The sequence below is a fragment of the Rhincodon typus genome, chromosome 7 (genome assembly GCF_021869965.1).
Source record: "Rhincodon typus isolate 14 chromosome 7, sRhiTyp1.1, whole genome shotgun sequence".
NCBI classification, from domain to species: Eukaryota; Metazoa; Chordata; class Chondrichthyes; order Orectolobiformes; family Rhincodontidae; genus Rhincodon; species Rhincodon typus.
In genome coordinates this window covers 46,068,616-46,095,631 of record NC_063338.1, presented here as the reverse complement: position 1 = coordinate 46,095,631, position 27,016 = coordinate 46,068,616, and the positions used below count along the sequence as shown (strand labels likewise).

The 27,016-nt window shown below is 43.3% G+C and overlaps 1 protein-coding gene across 1 annotated transcript in view; it reads right to left on the bottom strand.

The window, feature by feature from the left end:
* Window positions 1-27,016, bottom strand: part of col28a2a (collagen, type XXVIII, alpha 2a) — a 97,680-nt gene that overhangs the window by 26,298 nt on the left and 44,366 nt on the right. Inside the window, exons 17-23 of the mRNA XM_048599209.1 lie at window positions 26,158-26,226; window positions 21,233-21,301; window positions 14,362-14,433; window positions 12,768-12,836; window positions 12,440-12,511; window positions 11,281-11,349; window positions 9,544-9,612 (exon numbers count right to left, since the gene is read on the bottom strand). Of these exons, the coding sequence (XP_048455166.1) occupies window positions 9,544-9,612; window positions 11,281-11,349; window positions 12,440-12,511; window positions 12,768-12,836; window positions 14,362-14,433; window positions 21,233-21,301; window positions 26,158-26,226 (489 nt within the window). The remainder of the gene's footprint in view (window positions 1-9,543; window positions 9,613-11,280; window positions 11,350-12,439; window positions 12,512-12,767; window positions 12,837-14,361; window positions 14,434-21,232; window positions 21,302-26,157; window positions 26,227-27,016) is intronic.

Below are 27,016 nucleotides of genomic sequence, written 5' to 3'. Positions count from 1 at the left end.
GCAGAAAGTTAGGCAGCTGCAGAAAAAATCAATAAAATCTATGCCATAAAAAGAGCACCAAGCTAACAGAAAAATGATATGTCTGTAACGTGGCAAGATCACCAAGCTTGTTCCTTTTTGGGTTCACTAATATTATAAAGTGATAGCTCTCTATGGTAAAGAATTCCATAGATTTACTACCCCCAGAGAAAAATAGTTCTCTTCATCTGTCTTAAATAGAGGTCCCATTACTCTGAGATTATGCCCTGTGGTCCTAAACTTTCCCACAAGGGAAAACTACCTCTCCACATCTATCTTGATTTTTTTTCAATTCATTCGTGAGATGTCAGCGTCACTGGCTGGGCCAGCATTTATTGCCCATCCTAAGTGCCCTTTAGAAAGTGGTGCTAAGCTGTCTTCTGGAACTGCTGCAGTCCATGTTCATTAGTCTCTGAGAAACTTATATGTTTTAATAAAGTCTCCTCTCATTCTTCTAAACTCCAATGAGTACCAGCCCAACCTGCTTAATCCCTCCATGTAAGAAAATCCCTCCAAACCTGGAATCAGCCTGGTGAACTATTTCTGGACTCACTCCAATGCCAGTGTATTTTTCCTGAGATAGAGAGACCAAAACTATTCACAATATTCCAGATGTGAACTGACTGGTGCCTTATATAGTTTTAGCAAGATCTCCCTATTTTTCGTACTCCATTCCTGTGAAACAAAGGATAACAGTCCATTTGCCTTTTTTATCACCTGCTGAACTTGAATGCAAGTTTTTTATGACTTATGTGCAAGGACCCCCAAATCCCTTTCTGCAGTCTTTCTTTATTTAAATAATATTCAGCTCCTCTATTCTTCCTGCCACTCTTCCAGTGCCTTAGTCACTCTTCCAATGCCTGTCAGCAACTAGTACAGACTATTCCATCCAAGATAAAATGATACAGCCTGCTATTTGCCATTCTTGGCCCAGCGTTGTTTGATATTATCTTTTAAAGCAGTTTCCCCCATTGAAAGTTAGCATCGTTCCAGCGGCTTTGCTGCAGCCACCGGAGTAGCTTTGAATAGGAGGCTGAAGAGAGACAAAGGTAAATGAAAGCCAAGGTCTAAAGGGAATGTACAAGAATAGTGAATTAATCTTTATGTGTATCATGTAATCATTCCTTTATAAAATTTGATTTGGAATAAACATTTTCCACTGGCATTTACTTTTGCGTTATGGCTAAGTAGATGCTGTGATGATAAATGAGATGGAAGGTAAAGTGTGGGACAGTTGGTGAATGAGGAATTGGGGTTGCAGTTGTTGATATTGTACTAGTTTGAGTTCTTCATGGGCAGTCTGGTTGGAAACGGTGGCTTAGGTAGCTCCTCATTTCCTTTTGCGCTCTTCTTCCTTGTCCTTCTTCCATTCTCCAGTTTTTAAAGCCCTGGACAGCTGGTGGCAAGGGCTGACCTTTATACTTCAAGCACGAAACTGACCTCCAAAAAATTACTGATAGCTGCTGTGATAAACACAGCAGGGCTTCTCCAGAGTGGTCCACACAGCAAAAGCATTGCTTGAACATGCCAATGATTTATGTTTCAAGTGATGTGTGTTTAATAGCTGCCACGGACTGCACATAAAGGCAATTAGAACAGAGGTAGAGGTCTCATGATTACAACAACGCAGCTAGTATATTAAATACTTTACATTTCCTTAAACTACCTAAAGGAAGTAAAAAACAATTGCATACATCATCATTTGCAGCCAGAAGTTACCAAATGTACCTGGTCAAAAGAGAAGCAATATTCTTTAACAAAAAGTGTGTTGACTCCAGTCAGTTCTACTTGTGAAAGGCTTTAAACATACATCATACATCATACATACATTAGATTCGTAACCTTTACTGTGCACGTTTACCATTAGGAAACCTGTACAATTGTTTGCTGGCTATTCCTCTGGTAACTGTTCATTCATAATCTTATCTGGAATGTGTCATTCCTATTGCGAGTGCTGTTACCATGGTTAACATTGTTGCTGATCTATTTTTGTTGCTGAGGAACAGTGGACCTCTGGGACTGAGGTTATTCTGACTCTATGGGGGTGGTTTGATTACATTTCATGACCAGCTCTCTTCAGCAAAAGCACAACTTGCCTAATTGTACATTGATGTCTGAGGTTGTGGATATATCTGGCCATTCACATTCACCACTTATTAGCAAGGTATCAACTGTTCAGCCCATGACCCATTTTGCCATATGGGCTTGCTCCTGTTGAGAGCATTTAACATTTGCACTTTGCTAAAAATGTCAAGTCACTGCCAGAGCTGAGTATTGAAGTGATAGTTAAAGTGAAATTTGGCTTTCTATTGTTCCTCTTGACTTTGTCATTCATGCCAATTGTTACTTCCGGCTTCAGTAGCTTTTCTACTTTTGGCAGATTGGTTGCAGTGTGACATTAGTCTTTGGACTAGATTGCTTTCCATGTCTTTAGTAGGTATTTTTCTGCACTCAACGGATTGTTTGCATAAATCTGTGCTAGATTTCTTTAGGATTATTTGGCAAATTTTCACTGCTGCCTCAGTCTTTCCATATGACTTGGGACAGTGTGGAGATGTTGTCTGGTGTTGAATTTTCCAATCCATTATGAAGTGCTGAATTCTTCACTTGTGAATTGAGAATTATTCTTTCATCACTACTAGCTGCAGCACTTGGAAATTTACATCTTGTTCAGTACTTTGTTTGATTTGAATAAGATACCTGCCTATCAGATTCTGTGCTGGGCTGATGAATTCCAGAACATGTTGATGTGTTGCTTCTCATTGAATATGGAAGATTTCACAAACTGTCTTAGGATCCTTAGCTTTATTCAGTAGGATTGCTGCTCTTGATAGCATCAACAATGTACATCTGTTTCCCTGACAACAAGGTGCAGGGCTGGATGAACACAGCAGGCCAAGCAGCATCAGAGGAGCTGAAAGGCTGACGTTTCGAGCCTAGACCCTTCATCAGAAAAGGGGGAGGGGAAGGGGGTTCTGAAATAAATAGGGAGAGAGTGGGAGGTGGATAGAAGATGGATAGAGGAGAGGATAGTCGGAGAGGAAACAAACAGGTCGAAGAGGCGGGGATGGAGCCAGTAAAGGTGAGTGTAGGTGGGGAGTTAGGGAGGGGATAGGTCAGTCCGGGGAGGACGGACAGGTCAAGGGGGCGGGATGGGGTTAGTCGGTAGGAGATGGGGGTGCGGCTTGAGGTGGGAGGAGGGGATAGGTGGGAGGAAGAACAGGTTAGGGAGACGGGGACGAGCTGGACTGGTTTTGGGATGCGGTAGTGGGAGGGGAGATTTTGAAGCTTGTGAAATCCACATTGATACCATTGGGCTGCAGGGTTCCCAAGCGGAATATGAGTTGCTGTTCCTGCAACCTTCGGGTGGCATCATTGTGGCACTGCAGGAGGCCCAGGATGGACATGTTGTCTGAGAAATGGGAGGGGGAGTTGAAATGGTTCGCGACTGGGAGGTGTAGTTGTTTATTGCGAACCGAGCGTAGGTGTTCTGCAAAGCGGTCCCCGAGCCTCCGCTTGGTTTCCCCGATGTAGAGGAAGCCACACCGGGTACAGCGGATGCAGTATACCACATTGGCAGATGTGCAGGTGAACATCTGCTTGATGTGGAAAGTCTTCTTACGGCCTGGGATGGGGGTGAGGGAGGAGGTATGGGGCAGGTGTAGCACTTCCTGCGGTTGCAGGGAAAAGTGCCGGGTGTGGTGGGGCTGGAGGGGAGTGTGGAGCGGACAAGGGAGTCACGGAGAGAGTGGTCCCTCCGGAAAGCAGATAAGGGTGGGGAGGGAAAGATGTCTTTGGTGGTGGGGTCGGATTGCAGATGGCGAAAGTGTCGGAGGATGATGCGTTGGATCCGGAGGTTGGTGGGGTGGTACGTGAGGACGAGGGGGATTCTTTTTTGGTTCTTATTGCGTGGACGGGGTGTGAGGGATGAGTTGCGGGAGATGTGGGAGACACGGTTGAGGGCGTTCTCGACCACTGAGGGGAGGAAGTTACGGTCCTTGAAAAACGAGGACAACTGAGATGTACGGGAGTGGAATGCCTCATCCTGGGAGCAGATGCGGTGGAGGCAAAGGAATTGGAAACAGGGGATAGCATTTTTGCAGGAAGGTGGGTGGGAGGAGGAGTATTCTAGGTAGCTGTGGGAGTCGGTGGGCTTGAAATGAATATCGGTTTCTAGGTGGTTACCCGATATGGAGACAGAGAGGTCCAGGATGGGGAGAGAGGTATTAGAGATGGTTCAGGTAAACTTAAGGTTGGGGTGGAAGGTGTTGGTGAAGTGTATGAACTGTTCGAGCTCCTCGTGGGAGCACGAGGCGGCGCCGATACAGTCATCAATGTAACGGAGGAAGAGGTGGGTTTTAGGGCCGGTGTAGGTACGGAAGAGGGATTGTTCCACGTAACCTACAAAGAGGCAGGCGTAGCTTGGGCCCATGCGGGTACCCATGGCCACCCCCTTTGTCTGTAGGAAGTGGGAGGAATTGAAAGAGAAGTTGTTGAGGGTGAGGACGAGTTCGGCTAAGCGGATGAGGGTGTCAATGGAGGGGGACTGGTTGGGCCTGCAGAACAGGAAGAAGCGGAGGGCCTTTAGGCCATCTGCATGGGGAATGCAGGTGTAGAGGGACTGGACGTCCATGGTAAAGATGAGGTGTTGGGGACCAGGGAATTGGAAGTTCTGGAGGAGGTGGAGGGCGTGGGTGGTGTCACGGACATAGGTAGGGAGTTCCTGGACCAAGGGGGAGAAAATGGAGTCCAGATAGTTGGAGATCAGTTCGGTGGGGCAGGAGCAGGCGGAGACAATGGGTCGACCAGGGCATTCAGGTTTGTGGATTTTGGGAAGGAGACAGAAGTGGGCAGTGCGGGGTTGGGGAACGATGAGGTTGGAGGCCGTGGGTGGGAGGTCACCTGAGGTGATGAGGTTGTGGATGGTTTGGGAGATGATGGCTTGGTGCTCAGGGGTGGGGTCATGATCAAGGGGGCGGTAGGAGGAGGTGTTGGAGAGTTAGCGTCTGGCCTCGGCGCTGTAGAGGTCAGTGCGCCATACTACAACAGCACCTCCCTTGTCCGCGCGTTTTATGGTGAGGTTGGGATTGGAGTGGAGGGAGCGGAGGGCTGCACGTTCTGCGGGGGAGAGGTTGGAGCGGGTGAGAGGGGTGGAGAGGTTGAGGCGATTGATGTCTCTACGGCAGTTAGAGATGAAGAGGTCGAGGGAGGGTAGAAGGCCTTGGGGTGGTGTCCAGGAGGAGGGGGTGTGTTGGAAGTGGGAGAATGGGTCAGTAGAGGGAGGGTTAGGTTCACGGTTGAAGAAGTAAGCGTAGAGGCGCAGGTGGCAGAAAAACTGCTCTATGTCCAAGCGTGAGCGGTATTTGTTGATCTGTGGGTGGAGGGGGACAAAGGTGAGCCCTTTGCTGAGGACTGACCGTTCGTCCTCAGTAAGGGGGAGGTCTGGGGGGATGGTGAAGACTTGGCAGGGCTGGGTGCTATTGTCCCCTCTGGAGCTGCTGGCTGTGGAGGCTGTGGGCGGAGCGACGTTGGCGTTGGCTGTGGGCGGAGCGACGTCGGCGTCGGCTGTGGGCGGAGTTGTGTCGGCGTCAGCTGTGGGCGGAGTTGCGTCGGTGTCGGCGGTGGGCGGAGTTGCGTCGGCGGTGGGCGGAGTTGCATCGGCTTCAGCGGTGGGCGGAGTGGCCCCGGCGGTGGGCGGAGTTGCGTCCGCGTCGGTGATGGGCGGAGCGGCGTTGGCGGTGGGGGGACCGGGGTAGGCGGCGGCAGTAGCGGTGACGGTAGTCGCGACTTCAGTGTCGGTGGTGTTGGTCTCGGAAATGGAGGCGGTGGCAACAGCAGCGATGGTGTTTGCTGTCCCGGAAGTGGGGAACCCGGCGGTGGCGGATGTGACATCATCTGTGGGTTCTCCAATAGTGGCCTCATGGCCAATGGCGGCGGGCACATTGTGGGGAAGGTCCTGGGTATGGCTGGGGATTTGGGGAGTGGAGGAAGCCTGTTTTGGGTGGTAGGCACCAGTAAGTTTACTGTACTTACGGTTTTTAGTGTCCGATAAAGCTGAGTAGAATTGTGAGTTCAGGTTGTGAATCCTACAAAGAATGAAAAACAGGAGAGGTCCTTTGCAGGTCTGGGAGAGGGAGGCTCTGAGCTGGGGTAGGCTTGATTGTAGTGCCTGGAGATGCCGGCGCATTGCTGCAAGTGTGTGTTTCAGGAGTCGCAGGGAGAAACGCTTCTGAAGGATCTCAATGCCATGAGTGTAGATATTGTAGATATTGTTTCCATTGCCTGTTTGTCACACCCAGATGATATCTCAACAAATAAAGTAAAATTCCCCACAGACACTTTACAGCAGATAGAGGCAGTTTGAGGAAGATGTTTTGAAGTGGCTTGTGTTTGGGCTCCACTGTCATTTAGTCTCTTCCAACCAGGTACTGATTAAAATGTTTACAACAAAGACAATAGCCACACACTCTTCCTCAAATTTGAGCGTAGTGTCATTTAGTTCACATTAACACCATGGATATAAATGTAACTGATTTTCCTTGCTGTATTAAAAATTGGTCCAAGTCCTGTATTTCTGGCATCATACAGCAAGATCTCTTCACCATCAACATCATAGTAGTTTAGCACTGGAGCTGTCATCACGAGTTTTTTGATTCTAGAGAAAGCTGCTTTTTGTTGGTCCCACTTCCACTGCACATCCTTTGCAATGATCTTACATAGAAGTTCACACTCTGGTAACAAATTATGCGTGAACTTTGTTAGACAGTTCTTAAATCCAACAAAATTGCTTTCACATCTGTTGATCATTGCACCTCTGCTACAACTTTCAACTTGTCAGCATCCAGGTGAAATTTTTCTGCTGTCAATACACGATCTATGTACTTCAACTGCATCTTTTCTCGCTTAGCTTCAGGTTCATCTGGCAAGCTGTCTCTAGGATTTGCACTAGATTCTGATTGTGGTCTGCAGTGGTTTCTTCCATTATGTCTCCATAGACATGGACAAGCAGATCATCCACAATATCTTCCACTTCAGGAAGATCATTGTTTGTCTTGTACTGTTTCCATTGATACACTTCTGGAGCAGTGAAAATGCTAAAAAGCATTAAGATACTGTATCTATATCTCCTAAATGTCATTAAAAGTGTATTTAGAAAACTGCTGCTTTCATCCTTTAGAGGTTTAACATAATTTATTCAGTGGTCAGTGGGGTAGTGAGATCTCTTTGAAGCTTTGAGATCATTTGGATCTATCCATTCTCAGTTTTCCAGGTTCTTTCACTGCTATTATACTACTGATTCAGTCTGTAGAAATCATCACTTTATTGATTACTCCCTTCTTCTCTGACCATGTCTTGTCTTTCAGGGTGGACGTGAGGGGCTCTGGAGCACTCTTCAGCAGATGCTGGGTTGCTCTCACACTCTCATCCACTTAGAGGTGTTATCTTTGTAATTCTTTGGGTTCTGTTCAATTTGCAATGGCTTATTGACTTGAGAAATGCTGCAAATATCTCCGGACCTGTTTAGGGTTACTAGTCCAAGCTCTAGACGTGCTTCAGTTGGGATGAATTGATTTTGCTTAATGCCTACTATCTGAAACTCCAGATCTTCTTTCTTTCCAAAGCAAAGCTGTTTGCGAGTAAATTGATTCAGCTTCTTCAAATTAGAGGAGTGCATTCCCTATGTTGGGCAAGCTTTGTTTCTTTTTGCCTGGTATCTCCACCATATTTATATCTTGGCCATTTGTCTTGGCCTTCTGCTTACTTTTCTGCAAATATTTTTTCGTTTTTTCCAACATGTTGTACTGTCTCTCAGTATGATGCAAAGCTTCATCTGTTCTCCCATTAATAGACTGTAGCTAATGATTATGTCCATAGCTTTCTTCAGAACACATTTCTTGCCTCTCAGCAGATCTCTTATATCTAAGTCAATCCCATCTCTAAAGAGGAACAAAAACAAAGTTGCTGGAAAAGCTCAGCAGGTCTGGCAGCATCTGTGGAGGAGAAAACAGAGTTAACGTTTCAGGTCCGGTGACCCTTCCTCAGAACTTCCCCATCTCTAAAGAGATCATTTTTCAGTTGTCCAAAGTGTCAGGATTCAGCTAGATGTATCAGTGTTACTGTATACTATAATGATCAATGGTTTTCCTCTGTCCCCGAGCTCTGATGTCGAGCACATACCATTTATAAGTAACATTAATTGAGGTGTCTTCAACACCTTCAAAATTTCTGCAGCCTGACTTTTCTGCATCTCAGTGACATCTAGACTGTGATACAGCTTGGAGTACTTTTCTCCCCTCTAATTGCATGGTTGACGCTCTTATTTGTGCGAAGTTTTGAAAATCAATGCTGTCACAATGTCATTTTTTGTCACTGAGCATGAAAAACATTCACAATTTGTCTCAGAGTTATCTGAAGAAGGGTCTAGGCCCGAAACGTCAGCTTTCCTGCTCCTCTCATGCTGCTTGGCCTGCTGTGTTCATCCAGCTCTACAATTTGTCTCAGTTCTCCTTTCATTTCCACAGCAGCAGGGAATGGAAAAACCTATAGCTATTTTGACTCAACCAGCAATTCCAGGTTGCAATAGTATAAAAACAAAGTACTGTGGATGATGCTGATCTAAATTAAAAACAGAAATTGCTGGAGAAACTCAACAGGTCTGGAAGCAGCTGTGGACAGAGAAACCGTTAAATGCTTTGAGTATGATATGACTCTTGTTTGGAATTGTGTTTCTGCCCAATGCAGTGCTGGACCATTGATTTATTATAAAAAGGCACTGAAGGGGATTGTTCAATGGAACCATTACCTCTGGTGTGCAAAACCAAATGATCCTGTGGATTTTCATTGCCTGCCTCTATCCAAAGGAGTACAATACATTCAGCCCCGATAGCCTGTTCTTCCAATGAGTTGGCTTGTCGCTGATCTACGCCCTAACTCCATATACCCAATCTTGCCTTTGGAACTTTTGTAACTTGGCAGGTGGCTCAGTGGTTAGCATGCTGCCTCACAGCGCCAGCAACCCAGGTTCGGTTCCACCCTCGGGTGACCGTCTGTGTGGAGTTTGCACGTTCTTCTCGTGTCTGAGTGGGTTTCCTCCGGGTGCTCCAGTTTTCTCCCACAATCCAAAGATGTGCAGGATAGGTGGATTGGCCATGCGAAATTGCCCGCAGTGTTCAGGGATGTGTAGATTAGATGGGTTACAGGGGGATGGGTCTGGGTAGGATGCTCTGAGGTTCAGTGTGGACTTGTTAGGCCGAAGGACCTGTTTCCACACTGTAGGGATTCAATGATCTTCAATGAAAAATTCACCCATATCAGTATAAAATTAACTAATGTTCTTGAACCAACAATTCCAAGTGAAAATGTAAAGATCCATAATGTTACTTAATGATGTATAAATTCCTAATTTCAGTGAAAATGACCATACATGAATTGATAGTTCACTGAAGTAATGACACTTTTCCACAGATACCAGAAAACCATGAGAATTTTTTTCTTATTTTTGAAAAAATATAAAGTAACTCTCACCTTTGGGCCAAGAATTCCAACTCCAGTTTCACCCACAGGGCCAACAGGACCAGGGGGACCTGGATCACCCTATAAAAAATAGATTTAAGAATGATCTATTAATCTAATATAACGTGCATGTTCTGTTGTATTTTGTGTAAAGATGATGAAAATATGATAAACTGTTTCCAGGACCTTTTTTGCAAGACCAATTGATCCATTTAGATAAGAACAGGAGGCATCCAAGTGATTTGGCTCTTTAATGTGTATTTTGGATGAAAAAAAACTGATAAAGTAACTCTCGTCTAAATGATACAAAATGCCCGATTTCAGTTTGTAGACCCATTATGTTATACTTCACGGAAAATCTGATCAACTGATGATAAAACCAATTAATTTGTTTTTGTTTTGATTTTATGCTCATATTATTTTAAATATTTTCAATAGTTTAAATATTTTGTTTGTTGTTTGGAATTCAATTTAGTGATTTGTTAAAATAGAATTATTAATTTTTATATTCAAATAAATGCCTTCTTCTTATGCAGCCCCTCAAGACCAAGGTTGACTTTCATCCTATCCGGAGTTGTAGGTGACTAAACAGCCCACAGCTGGAATTGCACACAATGCCACAGACGGGATAGGCGATGCTTGAAACCGCAGATGGATGGGATGCTCTGGTTTTAACACACCTTTTTCACTGTTTGTGCCTGACTTCCACTTGGGTTTGTCAAAGACAACCAAGATCGTTGGCACTTTCACAAATGCATCTTCTCCAGTTTGGTAGTCTTGGGCAAGAGATTCCCATGAGTAGGTGGGGATGTTGTATTTTTTCAAGGAGGAACTCAGTTTAGAAAATTAACTGAAATGGACATCTCAATTTGTGTATTCAAATAAATGTAAATAATGTTGAATAGATAAAACCATATTATTAAACAATTCAAAATTGCTATAATGATGAAGTTGCAGAATACAGCTTTTTCTGCTGTAATGTGTGTTTTGTTAACGCGAATTGGCTGTAACACAATTGACGAATAGTGGATGCTGTATGGATAATGCAAACTTTCTACTGTACAGTATAACAATTTTCTATAGTGTTTTCCCTACCATGTAATTTTCTATAGCGATTTTCCGTAGCGAAAGGTCATACAGGAACCCAACTATCGTGTTATAGGAGAAATATCTGTATTTGTGAATCATTAATCACACTGATGTCAGAAATTAGATTAGTTAATGTTAAAACTATTTTGTCTGTTGCCTGTTGTGACATTTAGTTCAGAATTTTACCTCATGGTAATGGTGTGTAAAGATCATTCCGGCAGTCGCACTGATATCTGCGTGCTCTAGTCTGGAGTTTTGAATAGTGATAGTAAAAATTCCAATTTCTTTTTCTCACATGGTTGACGAGGAATCTCTCCCGCTCTTACTGCCTGCCATTGATGTATGTTAGAAAGATTTCCACACTGATACCCAACTTGTTTGGCTACATTATGAATGCACCATCCTTCGCCATAAAGCTCATGGGGAGAACTCAAATCCTGAGCTCCTGACGCTGAGTCAAGGACACCGCCCACTATGCCACAAGACCTATTCTTCCATGTATGATACACAGAACTTTAAAGCTGACTAATGTAGTGTTAGAAAACAACTGATTTTTTGTGGGAGAGGGATACACTGAGGTGATTTTTTGTATTGTTCAACTCTTATTTTGCAATGAGGAATTTTAAGACTACCAGAATCATGTTACATGTTTATTTCTACCTTAAGTCCCATAATGCCACGTCCTGTAAGGCCTGGCATTCCTGGGCGCCCCAGAACACCAGGTTCACCCTGCAATGTGAATTAAAACAAAACAGATTATTAACAATCTGATGCAAAATATGAGTAAAATTCTTAATGAGTAATCTTTGCATTGTGTTGGCAATTGACAATCATGATATTCTCCACCACAGGAATGTCATTGCTAATGACAATTATGTTTACTTCTATGCTACAAATGGTAGAAAGACTTGATCCAATAAACTTTCCTGGAAATACCTTTCAGTGTCAATGTTAAGTAACAGGTGTGAGCTGGCTTCTGCTGATCTTTCATGAATATTATGTTTCATTGTTTTAATATGAATGAAAATGGCATTCTCACAGCATTTTAACATGCCAAAAATCAGCTTTTCAGAATCCTCTAATAGATGATGACACAAAGCTCTCCAGACTCGAAACGTCAGCTTTCCTGCTCCTCTGATGCTGCCTGGCCTACTGTGTTCATCCAGCTCTACAACTTGTTATCTCAGACTCCAACATCGGCAGTTCCTGCTCTCTCCTCCTTCTCAACTTCTTTCTCCTTATTTACTGCCTGCAATGCAGCTGTTACGCAGTATCCAGTACGCTGGTTTCCTTGTAACTTCCATTCCGAAACATGTTAAATCTAATGTCCTCAACTGTGTCTTCAAACCTCTGATACTCTTCCCTAACATGCTCCATTATATTCTCTAACTCTTTACTCCATTGTGCACATACTATTTCTGACAAAAGACTGTTGTGTCTTACCCAGTCTTATCCCACTATAAATAGCAATGTTCTTATTGCCTTTCTCTACTTTGACACATCCTTCCCAAACACTTCCACATCTCCATTTCTTTTTCAAATTGTCTTTTCAATTAAGCCATCTATTACCTACCCTAAGCTCTCCCTTCTTTTATCAGTTAGTATTTGGTTTTATATTTGTTTCCAGCTTGTGAAGCACCTGGAACATTGGTTACAGTAACAGCCATTGATTGTATAAATGAAATTCAACACTGTAGTTTTATCCCAGAATGAAAGGTTTGAAGATTGTAAACAAAAACATGAAATTACCAGATGGCAGAGCTTGATGAAATTTACCAGCGCTGCGAAGCACTACAATTTAGTAAAGAAGTGAACTTACCTTTGGTCCCATTGGGCCTGTTGCTCCAGGTGGACCAACCAAACCTCGTAGTCCCCTCTGACCTATATCACCCTACAGAAAACAAAGGGACACATTTTTGAGAAAGAGCAGTTTCCTTTTTGTACTACTGAACCATAAAGAAATGTTTATCTTCAACTTCCTGGTGTAATCTAAAGCAGTAGATCTCCAGCTTTTTGGAGTTCTACAACTGATGGACTCGGGTAGTGCCATTCTGCTGCATTATTGTATAAGTGGCAACAGGGAAATCTTAGGCCATATCTCAGGACAAATGCTGTGTCCTGTTTGTTTCAGATTTAAGGGATTTTACCTTCTCTCCTTGAATTCCAATGCCCACAGCACCTTCAGCCCCTCGTGGACCTGGCGCTCCTGGTTCACCCTAGGATGGCAACAAAAGGAAAGTCTGAATGTTCAGTGCTTCCTGTAATAATTTTTAAATCACTTACTATACAGAGAGCGCAGCTGCTTGTTTAGGATTCAGCATCTGTAAGCAGAAAATGCAAGAATTAATTAAGATGGCCTGATCATACAAATGATAACCGAAACACCAGTGTTCACATGTAAAACTGGAGATGCTATAATAAGAATGTTAGTATAGGAAATGAAAGTATTATTTTTATCTGCACGTGGCTGTTTCTCAGACTCATTGAACTGGACAATACAAAGCACATGCCTGATCCATGGGTCAAGCATCATCCCGATGATTGGCCTTGTGACAATCATTTAATTCTGGAAGTTAAGTTAATTGCTTTAAAGTGAGACTTCTGCCCCTTTCTCAGGGGGATGTCCTGCCCTAGTTATAATATACCAGTGAACAAAACACATGGCTCAGTGGTTAGCACTGCTGCCTTACCGTGTCAGGACCCCGGTATGATTCCAACCTTGGGCAGCTGTCTGTGTGGAGTTTGCACATTCTCCCTGTGTCTGCGTGGGTTTCCTCTGGGTGCTCCGGTTTGCTCCCACAGTCCAAAGATGTGCAGGCTAGGTGGATTGGCCATGCTAAATTGCCCATTGTGTTCAAGGGTGTGTAAATTAGGTAGGTTATCAGGAAAGGGTAGGGGATGGGTTGGGGTGGGATGTTTTGAGAGTCGGTGTGGACTTGTTGGGCCAAAGTGCCTGTTTCCACACTGTAGGGATTCTATCATTTTAAAACACATTTGGGAGTTAAAATATTGAGTTGACTACTCATGTAACAAAAGCATGTCACAGCTGGAAAAGGCTCAACTTAGACATGGACAAGTGCAAAAATATGGCTTTGGGGGTCATTAAATAAACCTGGGGTTGTCTTAAACTATCAGATTGACTTAGATGTTGCAATGTATGGTATTTTGACTTGATGATCGAGGATCACTTTCCTAGTTAGGGCATTGGTTGATAAGAATATCTGGAGGCAAGCAAATGGAATTTCAAACCCCTCGCGACAAGCCTACCTCTCCAAGTAGCCAAGCTGACTGGTTAAACATTATCATCTTGAATAATGTGGTTCTGCTTGATCAAATGTCAAATTATTAACTGCTTATTAACAGAGGAGATGCCCAGTAGTCTTCCTGTCACTGCCCAATAAATACTGGAAAATAGCATTCCAAGAAGCCAAAGAACAGTATACAGCTGAAAAGATGAAAAAAGTGGGATGGCCCCATAAAATATGGGAGAGTTGTTCACCCACATTTTGTCCCACAATAATCCTCTTCTTGTGACCAGGAATTGTGGAAGGTAAGGAAAGAGTGCAAGTATTTGCTTATTCTCATTTTCACCTTAATCAGTTTTCATACTATGTTTTAAACTTACATTTTCTACATTCAGTTACTGTTTTCATTTTTCTTTTACATTGCCATAATTCTGACTACCATTGATGGCGCCATCTGAAGCTATCACAAGCAAAGTACGTGTAATCTTAGAATTACCTTTTGTCCTGGAGCACCATCTTCTCCTGGAAGACCGGGGAGACCTGCCAATCCAGAGGAGCCAGGTTCACCCTAACAAACACAAAGATCAAAACCTTAGCAGAGAAACATCAGAATATGCTGGGTGATGATTCTGTCGTTTCGCTTATTAACTGCTTATTAACAGAGGAGATGCCCAGTAGTCTTCCTGTCATTGCCCAACAAGCACTGCAAAATAGCAATCCAAGAAGCCAAAGAACAGTATACAGCTGAAAAGGTGAAAAAAAATGGGATGGCCCCATAAAATATGGGAGAGTTTCGCTTCAAGCAAAAATCATTCACCACAGTGGACAAATGAGGTCAGCCAATTGATAACTTATGGCAGCTCTGGATATCTCTCTTAGCACTGAAGACTGATCGAATCAGCACCCCATGTGAAAATCAAGGCCATGTCACTGTGTTGTGTACTAGGTACTTTTCCAGTGGATAGGGAATGGTACACAAACAGAGGAATGGTCACTCGACCTGAAACATTAACTCTGATTTCTCTCCACAGATGCTGTTAGATCTGCTGAGATTTTCCAGCAATTTCTGTTAGTGTTTCTGATTTACAGCATCCGCAGTTCTGTCAGTTTTTATAGGAGAGTGAATGGTACCAGTGTGCATGGACAAAAGACAACCAAGATCTTGTCTGAGATAGTAAGAACTGCTGATGCTGGAGTCTGAGATATCATCAACGCATAGATGAGTTGAGGGCAGGAGGGTTTTTGCAGAAGAAAGGGGAGCAGGGGATGGGAAATGACTTTGAGAGGCTTCTCCCCACTTTCCCAAGGCTGGGTCTCGCGATGAGCACCCCGGGAGGTTGACAACAGGGTTTGCTGGGTGACCTTTATGAGGCAGGGGAGAGGCATGTGGCTCCATGTTGATTATCAGCCAGCTCTAAATTGCAGTTTCAGGTACAAGTGGCATGAAATGGCTCAGTAATGAGCCTAATCGACATCTCAACAGTGACAGGCAGGATTCCAGCTTCGGGGCTGTCCCACCCACAATTTAATCAGGAATAGTTTTTCTGATGCTAGGAATCTGAGATGAGTAGCCCCACCCAATTCCCCTGCCTCGAGCCATCATTCCAGTTCAAGCATGCTGAACTAAATTTAACCCTATGTAAGGGAGGAAAAGCGTAAATTCTTAAACTGTGCATTATATCAGGAGAAGAAATTAACTTCCTTTTTTTTCTTTTTATATCCAGAAGTTCTATCATGCACAAGCAAATCACTGTGATTTTTCTTTTGTATTTAACTATTAACCACCACCAGTAAATCGCCTGTGTATCTGATTGGACGTTGACGTGTAAAGCCCATTATTGGCAACGTGAATCATCAAAAGTGAGGGAGGGATAGGGAGAGATGGAAGGGGCTAAATCAAAATGGAGTTTGAGAGGGAGATAAAGCACTGTATGTCCTGTGGTGCCCACCTGTCTCTAAAAGAATCAACAGCATTGATGGACACCATGTGCTCCCTCTCCAAGAATAGCCGGGCACAAATGTAGCCATAGGAGTGGGATAGTACAGTCAGCAGAGATGACCCCCTCAACATCCAGCTCCTGGACATGTTTATAGCCAGCCTGGCCAAGCCCAGGAGCTTAACGGCTGATGTGCAACCAAAAACATAACACAAGATTTTTCAATTTACCAAAAAGGGGGTGCAATCACCCACAACCAATATATACATGATCCGTGGACTTCACAGTGGTGCAAAATGAACAGTTGGGATGGGAGTCCATGAAACACCGCAATCTATGGTTATATGGGAGTGCTGCATTCAACACCCTCCACTCAGATCCCCGAAGGAAAACAGGCATTCTCCCATATAGACAGCTGGGGATCCCCACTGCCCGGTGGCAAATGAATACGCCAAGGCATGTCGTCGTGATGGATGAAAGAGTCGAAGTAGATGGTGTGCAGCAGCGGCCTATACAGAAAATGCCCCTTTACGAGGTGAAGGAAGGAACACCAGTGTCGATGCGAAACTTTGTCCTATCAGGGGTATGCACAGATGGGATTCCACCACACAACTGAGTGTCCTCCAACATCAACTTTGCAGTTTCCTTTGTCTATTACATTGTGAACCTGACAAATTTACAGGCGGTCATTTTTAAGGTGGTACATTAATGCAAATGTATATCTGTTAAGATGCCTAAAAGTCTTTCAGTTTTCAATGGATTAATGCTAGCCCTTGCAACCATACTTTTAGAATGTAGTTTTCGCATTATTTTCAAAATCATTTACTCAAGATGTAACTAAAACATATTTTAAATGTGAAAGTGTGATGCAGAAATATTTGTTGCTCTCAATTAGGATTCAGAAAAAAGTCAGAGGTGCAGTTCCTGTAAATGGCCAATAGATGGGACAATGTGTAAACAGAATTCAAGGGCTGGTTTTAATACTTCTGTATGAGCAGTTAGAAGGTGTCTAATGTTGGCACATTGCAGATGCCGGTCATCATTCTGCCTTTTAAATGGCCATCTGTTGGCCTCTTCAACCTGGCCCTTCTCACCTTTGCAACCCTTTCTCCATCTTGTTGCTAACCTTGGTGAACAGTACACTGAGACATCAGTTTAACACCATATTTATCGCAGCATGTGCCAGCTGTCTGCACGGCAAACTGCACATGTATTCAACCAAATGGCGACGTTAGAAACTGGATGGGGACTAGTCCTTGGTCCAGTCAAGGAATGACTGCTGTCAGTCAGGAGCACAGTCCACACACTGTACAGGGGTTTGGCCACAGATAGTCAGTCATTAGCTTGCAGCTCTTATATCAGGGAATTTGTCCAATTGCATCCAGAGAGTGGGCAGTGGTCAGTCCTGTAGGGCATGAAGCAGCACTTAAGGGAATTACATGTTATCAGTCAGGGAGCTACAATGACCAGGGTCAGGGTCTGGTCTGTCATGTCCAGGGACTGTTTGTCAAAGTCACATGTCAGGGGTGAATACAGTCTTTGGATAGCGTCCGCCAATCGTTAAGGAGGGTGCAAGGAAGGCCTCTAGGGCCAGCAAAGGCTACATTGCTAAAAGGGATGTGGGAATCAGAGATGGGGCAGGAGCAGAGATACCTGTGCAGGTGAGAACAAGGACACTGACCCGGGGTGGGGGGGTCCTCAAAGTTTACAGGGGTATGCGAACAGCATTGGAGGGTATGATAGGCTGCAGGAAAAGGATTTATTGACGGTGATCACTGTCATGTCCTTCACAGGGAATGTAAAGGAACGATGTGGGCATCATGAAGGTAAGGATTCAGGGTCAGGGAGGACAGCTAGAGACAGATAGCGGTGGGTCTCCACATGGGGGGAAATATGTGGAGATGGGCCGTCAGGGTAATGTGAGGTAAATGGGGATGTGGAGGCTCTGGTAATGTACCTGCTGACCAGGTACAGCCCAGTGTTGACGATATCCATGGGAGCTTCATTCCCTGCTATCATTTGCTATTCTCTACTGGGTGGAGACAGATTGAGTTTGATAGAATAAAAACACAGGATCCAGGTCTGCTCGACATTAGGACATTAGGACATTGAAGGGCAAATACATGAAACATGTGATTACAAACTCCAACTACATTTCATCTGCAAACATTTACTCACACATGTGCAATTCATGCGGACTGGATGTGTTAATGCATCAAATGTTGGCCAAAGGCAGATTGCACTGGTGTTATCGGTGCTTCCAAATTTAACATTGAAATCTCAGTGTTGCAGGATTTAGCAGCAAGAACTTCAAAAGAGACAATTGCTGGCCAAAAGCAATGTGGAATCTCCAAAGCTATTGTGGGATGAAGGGAACACTGCTGGATCATATCTCCAATCAGTATGACAATTGAACTAATGAATGTAATGGAAGATGGAATGGTTGAGGTGGGTCTGTAACACCAAGGGGGTTGGAGCACAGTGTTACAGTGTGTTGATCAGTCAGTTAATGTGTACTTTCACCAAGCTGGTGCACAAGCTGCAACCAAGGCCAAAGCTGGGTAGTTGATAGGTCTTCTGAAGGTCTGGTTGCTCAGCTTTCAGAGCAATCTGAGGAGGACCTCCAAAATAAGCCATACAGAGAGTGTGCTGCACCATCCTCGCATGCTGGGTTCTGTGCAACTGCAGCAGGACACTGGGGTGGAGGATAGAGCTCAGCTACATTGGGCTGTACATAGGCTGACAGGGCCTGACTAACATCTGAGTCCAGTGGATGCAAGCTGGGTGCAGAGAATGCTGGTGGACTGTCGAGGGCAAGATGCCAGCATTTGGTTCACATTGTGGAGCAAATTGGAGCCTGTACTCATTTCTTTTGTGTTTGCCTTTGCTGGTTGTTAATAAAATCTCACGTTTGAACTTGTCTGATGGTTTCCTGAATTTGATATTCTCCTACTGGCCAACAACTAGATGCAGGTGGCCACTAGGCGTTGAGAAAAGAATAGTGGAGACTCAGAGTAGGTCTTCAGATAGGTTGTGTATAAGGACAGATAAACTGTGCCGTGGTGTTTAGATAGCGACTACGGTTAGAAAATGGAGTTCTATGGGGTGGAGTGTTATCCATGAGCATGTGACATGTACAGTGTGGCTTTGTGATTGATGTGTCATTGAGGGGCAATGACAGATTGGAGTTTGCACATCCTCCCTGTGTCTGCATGGGTTTCCTCCCACAGTCCAAAGATGTGCAAGTTAGCTATGCTAAATTGCACGTAGTGTTCAGGGATGTATAGATTAGGTGGGTTATAGGGGGATGGGTCTGGGTGGGATGCTCTGAGGGTCGGTGTGGACTTGTTGGGCTGAAGGGCCTGTTTTCACACGATAGGGATTCTATGATTCTATGAATACTAGTCCAGGTGCACAGCATCCTCTCAAAGATTGCACTGACACACATATTGTCTTTCAACAGATATCCACTGAGTGGTCAGTTGTTCTGAGGATGGTGTGTGGTGAGATTGGGGTAGGATTGGGTGTGAAGGATGTGTTAGGAGTGGGGTAAGTAGTTAGTGAGGCATGTTCGGTAAGAGATGGTGAGAAATCTCACTGAGCCTTGCAGTAAGAATTCCTCAAGAAAAAAATTCAATGCAACTTGCACTTAGGCAAAAAAAAGTGTAAGATTCAGCCCCTTGGGTCTGTTATGACTGAGGAGGATATGAAAAATCATCCAAAAGCAGATATCTAAGGGACTAGCAAAAATGTGGAATTGAAGGAAATTAGTATTAGTAAGAAAGGTGTGTTGGAGAAATTAATGTGACCGAAGTTTGAGAAGACTCTGTGACTGCATCCCATATTCTGCATTCCTGACTGGTGAAAGCTATGAAGCTATGGTGATCATCTTCCAAAATTCTATAGATTCTGCAATGGCTCCTGCAGCTTCCTAGCAAATGCTACCCCATTGTTTAAGAAGAGAGCAAGAGAGCATGGGGAACTGCAGGCTGGTTAGCCTTACATCAGTGGTAGTGAAAATGCTAGTATCTATTACCAATGGGTGATAAATGAGCATTTGGATAATAATGAAATGAATAGGCAGAATCAGCGTAGATTTAGAAATGGGAAACAATGTTTGGTTAACCTGTTGCACACTTTGAGGATGTTACTAGCATAATTGATAAAGGGAAGCCTATGAACGTAGTTTATTTGGCTTCTCAGAAGGCTTTTGATCGAATCCACAAAATTAGCAAAATTAAAACACATGGGATAGGGTGGGATAGGGTTAGGGTTAACCCTAATCTAGTGTCATGGATTAATAATTGGCTAACAGGCAGAAAAAGGAGAGTTGGAATACAACACATCATTCTCGTGTTGGCAGGCTGTGACTAATAGTGTACCACAAGGATCAGTACTTGGATTACAACTTTCCATAACATATATCAATGATTTGGAGGTGGAGACTAAATGTAATATTTCAAATTCATGGTATCCACCAAAGCAGGGTAGAAATCTCTATAGTGGTGAAGATACAAAGTGGATTCAAAAAAATTTGGAGAGACTTAGTGAGTGGCCAAGAACATGGTAGATGAAATATAATATGGAAAAATGTGAGGTTATCAGTTTGGTTGGAGAAACAGATATGCAGAAATTTCTTTAATGGAAAGAAATTAGAATGTGTAAATGTACAAAGGGACCTGGGTGTCCTTGTCAATGAGTCACTGAGGGTAACATTCAAAGACAGCAAACAATTCGGAAAGCTAATGGAATGTTGGCCTTTTTTTGTAAGAGGATTTGAGTATGTGAGGAGTGCAGCTTTGCTTCAATTGTATCCTTGGTGAGACCACAGCTGGAGTACTGTGCACAGTTTTGGTCCCCTTCTATTAGGAAGGATATTACTACCATAGACGGAGCACAAAGGTTCACTAGACTTGTTCCTGGGATGACAAGACAGTTCTATGATGGCAGATTGAGTGAATTAGGTCTGTATTCTCTAGAGTTTGAAGAATGAAAAGTGATCTAATTGAAACGAAAAAAATACTTAAGAGGAATAGCAAGGGTAGAGAGGGTTAAGATGTTTATCCTGCCAGGGGCACAAACTAAAAATAAGGGAAATGCCTTTTACACTGAGATGAGGAGAATATTTTTTAAAACACCAAATCTGTGAATCTTTGGAATTATCTACATCACAGCTCAGACATTGAGTATGTTTAGAGATTGACAGATTTCTAAACACCAGTGATGCAAAGGGATATGGGATAGTGTAGGGAAACTTGATGGTCAGCCATGATCATGCTGATTGGTGGAGCATGCTCCATTGTCTGAATGGCCTATTCCTGCTCCTATGTTCCTATGTGATTCCAACCATATTTCTTACAGGTATTACGCATTTTCCATTAATCAGACATTTAATATCCACTGATGTCTCCATTATTATTTGTTACATACTTTTGGTCCTGGTTCTCCAAGTCCCCTTTCTCCTGGAGCTCCAACTTCTCCGGGCAAACCTTGATCCCCCTGCAGAGGTCAACTCAAATGAATATACATGTTTTTTTCAATTAAACTGAACACAAAGTGATGCAAGATAGATATGCACTAAATGCAATTCGAAACCCAATTCACTTGATTTTCCAAAACAAGGGGTTTGGATTTCTTGATGTCGCTTGCATTGATCTCAATTGCTCGATACTGGGGCTGGGGGGTGGTGATGGAAACTGGAAGCTGCCATAGACTTAAATGCTGCAAATATCATCAACGTCATGGCTGGGAAGTCAATGCAGCCAGAGGAGCTGTAGGAAAGAGAGCACCTGAGTGCATTATATTAGGATCAGGTATATAGGATAACTTATATCAATCAAGTTGAGCATCCTTGTCTGGTGCAGCAGAACTGAGGTGCTAACCTCATGGAAACTATATACCTGAGAGCACTGCCACACTACTCCAAGAGACAGAAGCCCATGCTTAGATTAGGTTGCAAGCATTAGACAACAACCTGAGCATTTTTTAATGGGCCCATAACAGTGATGATTAATCTTTGTGACAATGATTGCCTATCCAGTTTCAGGCCCACCTTAGGTCCACAATGAGGCCCACAGACAGTGTCAACATCCGACGCTCACATTGGACTTGCCAGGCACTTTTGATGAATTTGTGATGAAGATAGGAGTGCAATTGGAACTGCTCAAATCTATAGGTGTGATATACAGGAACAAGAGCAAAGAAGAATGTGTCCTTCTGGAATATAATTTCCTTCCCATTTATCCTTGGGCACAAACCTGGTGTATCTGGGTTCCACAGGAAATTACAGCTCCTTTGTGTTTTAAGGAACAATGACATTCTCATGAGCTGATCTAATATTAGATCAGTCACAGCACACTGTGGAATAATTGCGCTCCCAATTAGACTAATAGACTCAAGGCCAAGCTTAACTAGAACCTTGGCAAGCTGAACAAACATTGACATCACTCAGAATTCAATAAATGTACATTCTCCCCAAATTCAATTAACAGTGACCTGTTTTTCTGCTGTAAAGAAAATCAACAGGACTGCCTCTTAAGGGACAGTGCTCACATACATTCAGAGAATCCTGCACATTGAAAATAGTTGATACACTGAAAATTTTGACTACATATTAATAAACAGCAGTAAAATTTCAGAATTTTATTAGAACACTAAAAGTCTTGGGGGCCTGGACCAACAGTGCAAGTGCAGTAAAATAGAAACCCTACTGATCCTAGTCCTGAGTGAGAAACACAGTTCACAATCCCTGGGACCAGACCATTTAAGTGATCAGTGTGCCACATTGCATTTACAACGGCTTTTCAGTAGTGACCTCCCCAATCCTCTGGATAGCAGGTGGAGTGGCTTAGACTGATTCTGCTGGAGACAAACCTGAGGTCAATCCTTGGGTCAAAACAAAATGAAAAGAATGTATCAGAGATAGTAGGAACTGCAGATGCTGGAGAATCTGAGATAACAAGGTATAGAGCTGGATGAATACAGCAGGCCAAGCAGCATCATAGGAGCACTTCTGATGAAGGGTCTAGGTCCGAAACGTCAGCCTTCCTGCTCCTATGATGCTGCTTGGCCTGCTGTGTTCATCCAGCTCTACACCTTGTTATCTCAATGAAAAGAATGTCTTCAATATTGAGATCAAAATGAATATGTTTGCTGTTGATCACCATTATCTTGGCTGTTTAGGTGCTAACATTAGGGCCTCAGTGATATTCTCACCATCAATAATCTGGATTTGGTTCCACTGATGTGTACAATGATGTTGAATTCAAGTTCTGCTTCAAATACGTGATTTCCCCTGATTCTTGAGAGACCAGAAAGCTCAATTCTTCTCTGGGACAGAGTGTTAAAAGTGCTTAGAAGCAGTAAAATATTAACATCTATTGGTTGCAAAAGAAATATTTGTATATTAAAAATAAAGAAAATGGATTAAAATTTTAAAAATTGATTGGAAGAAGATTGGTTTATCATATAAAAACCTGTGCTTTAGAAATAATGTAAATCACAGAATGATTACAGCACAGGAGGAGGCTAGTCACCATGTTATAGGGGTGACATAATGGCTCAGTGGTTAGCACTAATGCCTCACAGTGCTAGGGACCCAGATTATTCCCCCTTGGGTGACTGTCTATGTGGAGTTTGCTCATTCTCTCCATGGGTTTCCTCTGGGTATTACTTTTTCCTCCCATAGTCCAAAGATGTACAGGTTAGGTGGATTGGCAATGTTAAATTGCCCATAATGCCCAGGGGTGTGCAGGCTAGATGGATTAGCCATGGGAAATGCAGGGTTACAGGGATAGGGGAGGGAGGGTGGGTCTGGTTAGATGATCTTCTGAGGGTCTGTGTGGACTTGTTGGGCGAAATGATCTGCTTCCACACTTACGCATTCTATGTTATGTCTTTTGGCTTTCTAGAAAAGGAACTCAGCTCGTCCCACACCCTAGCCTTTTCCTGGAGCCTTGCCATGACTGGATTTCCCTTCACCACATTTTCAGGCAGTTCATTCCAGATCCTAACCACTCGCTGCATGAAAAAGGGTTCCCTTCGTGCCGTCTTTGGTTCTTTTTCTACTCACTTTAATTCAGTATCTGCTGGTCTCAATCCTTACTGTAATAGGAAGAATTTCTCGCTCAGTCTGTTCAGATCTCTCAAGACTTTAAACACTCCAGTATCAAATTTACATTTAAATCATGGTATCAGATTTGATATATTGATGTGAATAGAGAACTGGTTGGCAGGCAGGAAGCAGAGTGTTGGAATAAATGGGTCCTTTTCAGAGTGGCACGCAGTGATGAGTGGGCTGCCATAGGGTTCAGTGCTGGGACCTCAGATGTTCACAATATACATTAACAATTTGGAAGAAGGAATTGAATGCCGTATCTCCAAATTTGCAGATGACACTAAGCTGGGTGGATGTGTGTGCTGTGAGGAGGATGCTAAGAGGCTGCAGGGTGACTTGGGACTGGCTGAGTGGATAAATACTTGGCAAATGCAATATAATGTGGATAAACGTGAGGTTATCCACTTTGGTCACAAAAACACGAAAACAGATTATTATCTGAATGATGGCAGTTAAGGAAAAGGTGAGATGCAACGAGACCTGGGTGTCATGGTTGAACAGTTGCTGAAGGTTGGCATGCAGATGCAGCTCGCAGTGAGGAAAGCTAATGGCATGCCCTCCTTCATAGCAAGAGGATTTGAGTAACGGAGTAAGGGTGTCTTGTTGCAGGTATACAGGGCCTTGGTGAGGCCACAGCTTAATTATTGTGTGCAGTTTTGGTCTCCTAGTCCAAGGAAGGACATTCTTGCTATTGAGGGAGTCCAGTGAAGGCTCACCAGACTGATTCCCGGGATGGCAGGGCTGAAATATGCAGAAAGACAGGATCGACTGGGCTTGTATTCGCTGGAATAGATGAATGAGGGGGGGATCTCATCAAAACAGATAACATCCTGATGGGACCAGACAAGCTAGATGCAGGAAGAATGTTCTCAATTTTGGGGAAATCTAGAACAAGGGGTCACAGTCTAAGAATAAGGGGTAAGCCATTCAGGACTGAAATGAGGAAGAATTTCTTCACTGAGAAAGTTGTGAACCAGTGGAATTCTGACCCATAGGAAGCTGTTAGAGCCAGTTCATTCAAAATATTCAAAAGGGAGCTGGATGTGGCCCTTATGGCTATAGGGATCAAGGGGTATGGGGAGAGGGTTGGAATGGGGTACTGAGATTGTATGATTAGCCATGATCATAATGCATGGTGGTGCAGGCTTGAAGGGCCAAATGGCTTACTGCTGCATCTATTTTCTATGTTTCTATCTCTCTTCTGTCAGGAGAACAGCCCCAGTGTCTCCAACCTATCCACATAACTGAAGTTTATCCTCCCTGGAACTATTCCAATAAATGTTTCTATACTCTTTATGATGCTTTCACATCTTTCCTAAAGTTACATGGTCAGAATTGGATAATACTCCAGCTGAGGTCAACCTAGATGACTTCCTTGCATTTGTAGCTCTGTGGTTATACTTATAAAGCCCAGGATCCTCAATGCTTTATTAGATGCTATAACAATCTGCCCTGCCAATTCCAACAACCTGTGCACATAAATCTTTGGGTAACTCTGCTGTTTAACTGATATTAGAACTGAGTAATTTATTTTATCTGTCCTCATTTTTCCATCCAAAACTTACCATTTCATTCTCCTCTACATTAACTTTCATCTGCTACATATCTGTTACATATCTGTTCATTCGCATAGCTTCTTGAAGTCTATCAGGATCCTCACAGTTCACAAAATTTCCAAGCTGTGTATCATATGCAGATTTTCAGTACCAGACACTAGGTTACGAATATGAAGAAAAGAAATGGCAGGGGATCCCACTATAAATACTCTTCCTGACCAAAATACATGTGCTCACAACCACATAGCTGTTTGAGATGTTGGGATGGCAATGTCATAGCAAGGAAGGCGGCATCCTGAAATCCGATGAAGTGAAATTTTTGGACTTTCATGTTAGTATTACTGGCAACAGTGAGAAATTGAATAGAATCCTTACTCAGGAGAGTAAGTGGATGAAGCAAGTTGCATTGGCCTGATTTTAACCAATTCAAACTGCACCCACTTGCACAGAATAATGAACTTGCTTGTTGAAGGACATGATAGACTGTCAACTTTAATAGACTTTTGTCACTTTTTTTGTTTTCTTGGGCTTTAGTGGCTTTTTGCAATGCCAGATATATTGAAGATGCATTGAATTGTTCTCCAAATACCATCTAAAAATGAACATTTACAGTTGAACTAAAATCTTGTTTGTAGGTTTGTAAAAACAAAAAACCTTCTTTAACATATTTTGGATTTTCTTACCTTTGATCCAGGCAGTCCTTCACCTGGAGGTCCTTTCGGGCCAGGTGGACCTCGTGGACCCTGTTCTCCCTGTTGATGTATGAAAACAAAATGCCATCATTCAAAGCAATTCCATTAGTGCAATTCTATAATGGGGTAATGTAGGTCTGAGGTTTGACAGGGTGAAATAGGTGGACCAAGCCAAGGCTTTAAACTTTAGGAAATCAAACTTCGTATTGATAAGAAATAACTTTGTCACTTCAAACTGAGTTGAGCTGTTAGGAGGTGAACAAATCTACTTGAACCAGTGGAAAATATTCCAAAAGCTTTTGACGCAACACATAATTAGTGCAGAAGACATACAGGTGAGTATACTTAAAAATTTCATTTCAGATTTCTCTGTGGGTCAGGAAGAGACAGGGCTTTAGCCCTCTCTTACCCTGACTCCCCTTGCCTACTTGATCACTTCAGAATCCATCTTGTTAACTGACTGCCTTGGACAGTTTCTGCAAGTTTCCATGTGTGGCTGCTGGCACTGAAGTTTTCTGCTAAGTTGCAGCAGTAGCTATGTTTGGGGAAGACGCTGGGAAAGTCTATGGAATTGAGGAGCAGCTATTAAAATTGACTGAGCTTGCAGAACCTCAGTAAATCCACCCACACCCTCCCTACCACAAATCACCACCACCAACACCACAAAGATTGCCATTGCTTCAGAGCTTACATGGGCCTTATTGCTTAACCCCCACCCTTAAAATTGGGGCCAAAGAACTAACTTGTTGGTGGGAAAGTTAGGAATAGTGCACAATCTTAAAATTAGAGTCAAGGCCCGTCTGGAGTGAAATCAGGAAACACTTTTTCACACAGAACAATGAACATCCAG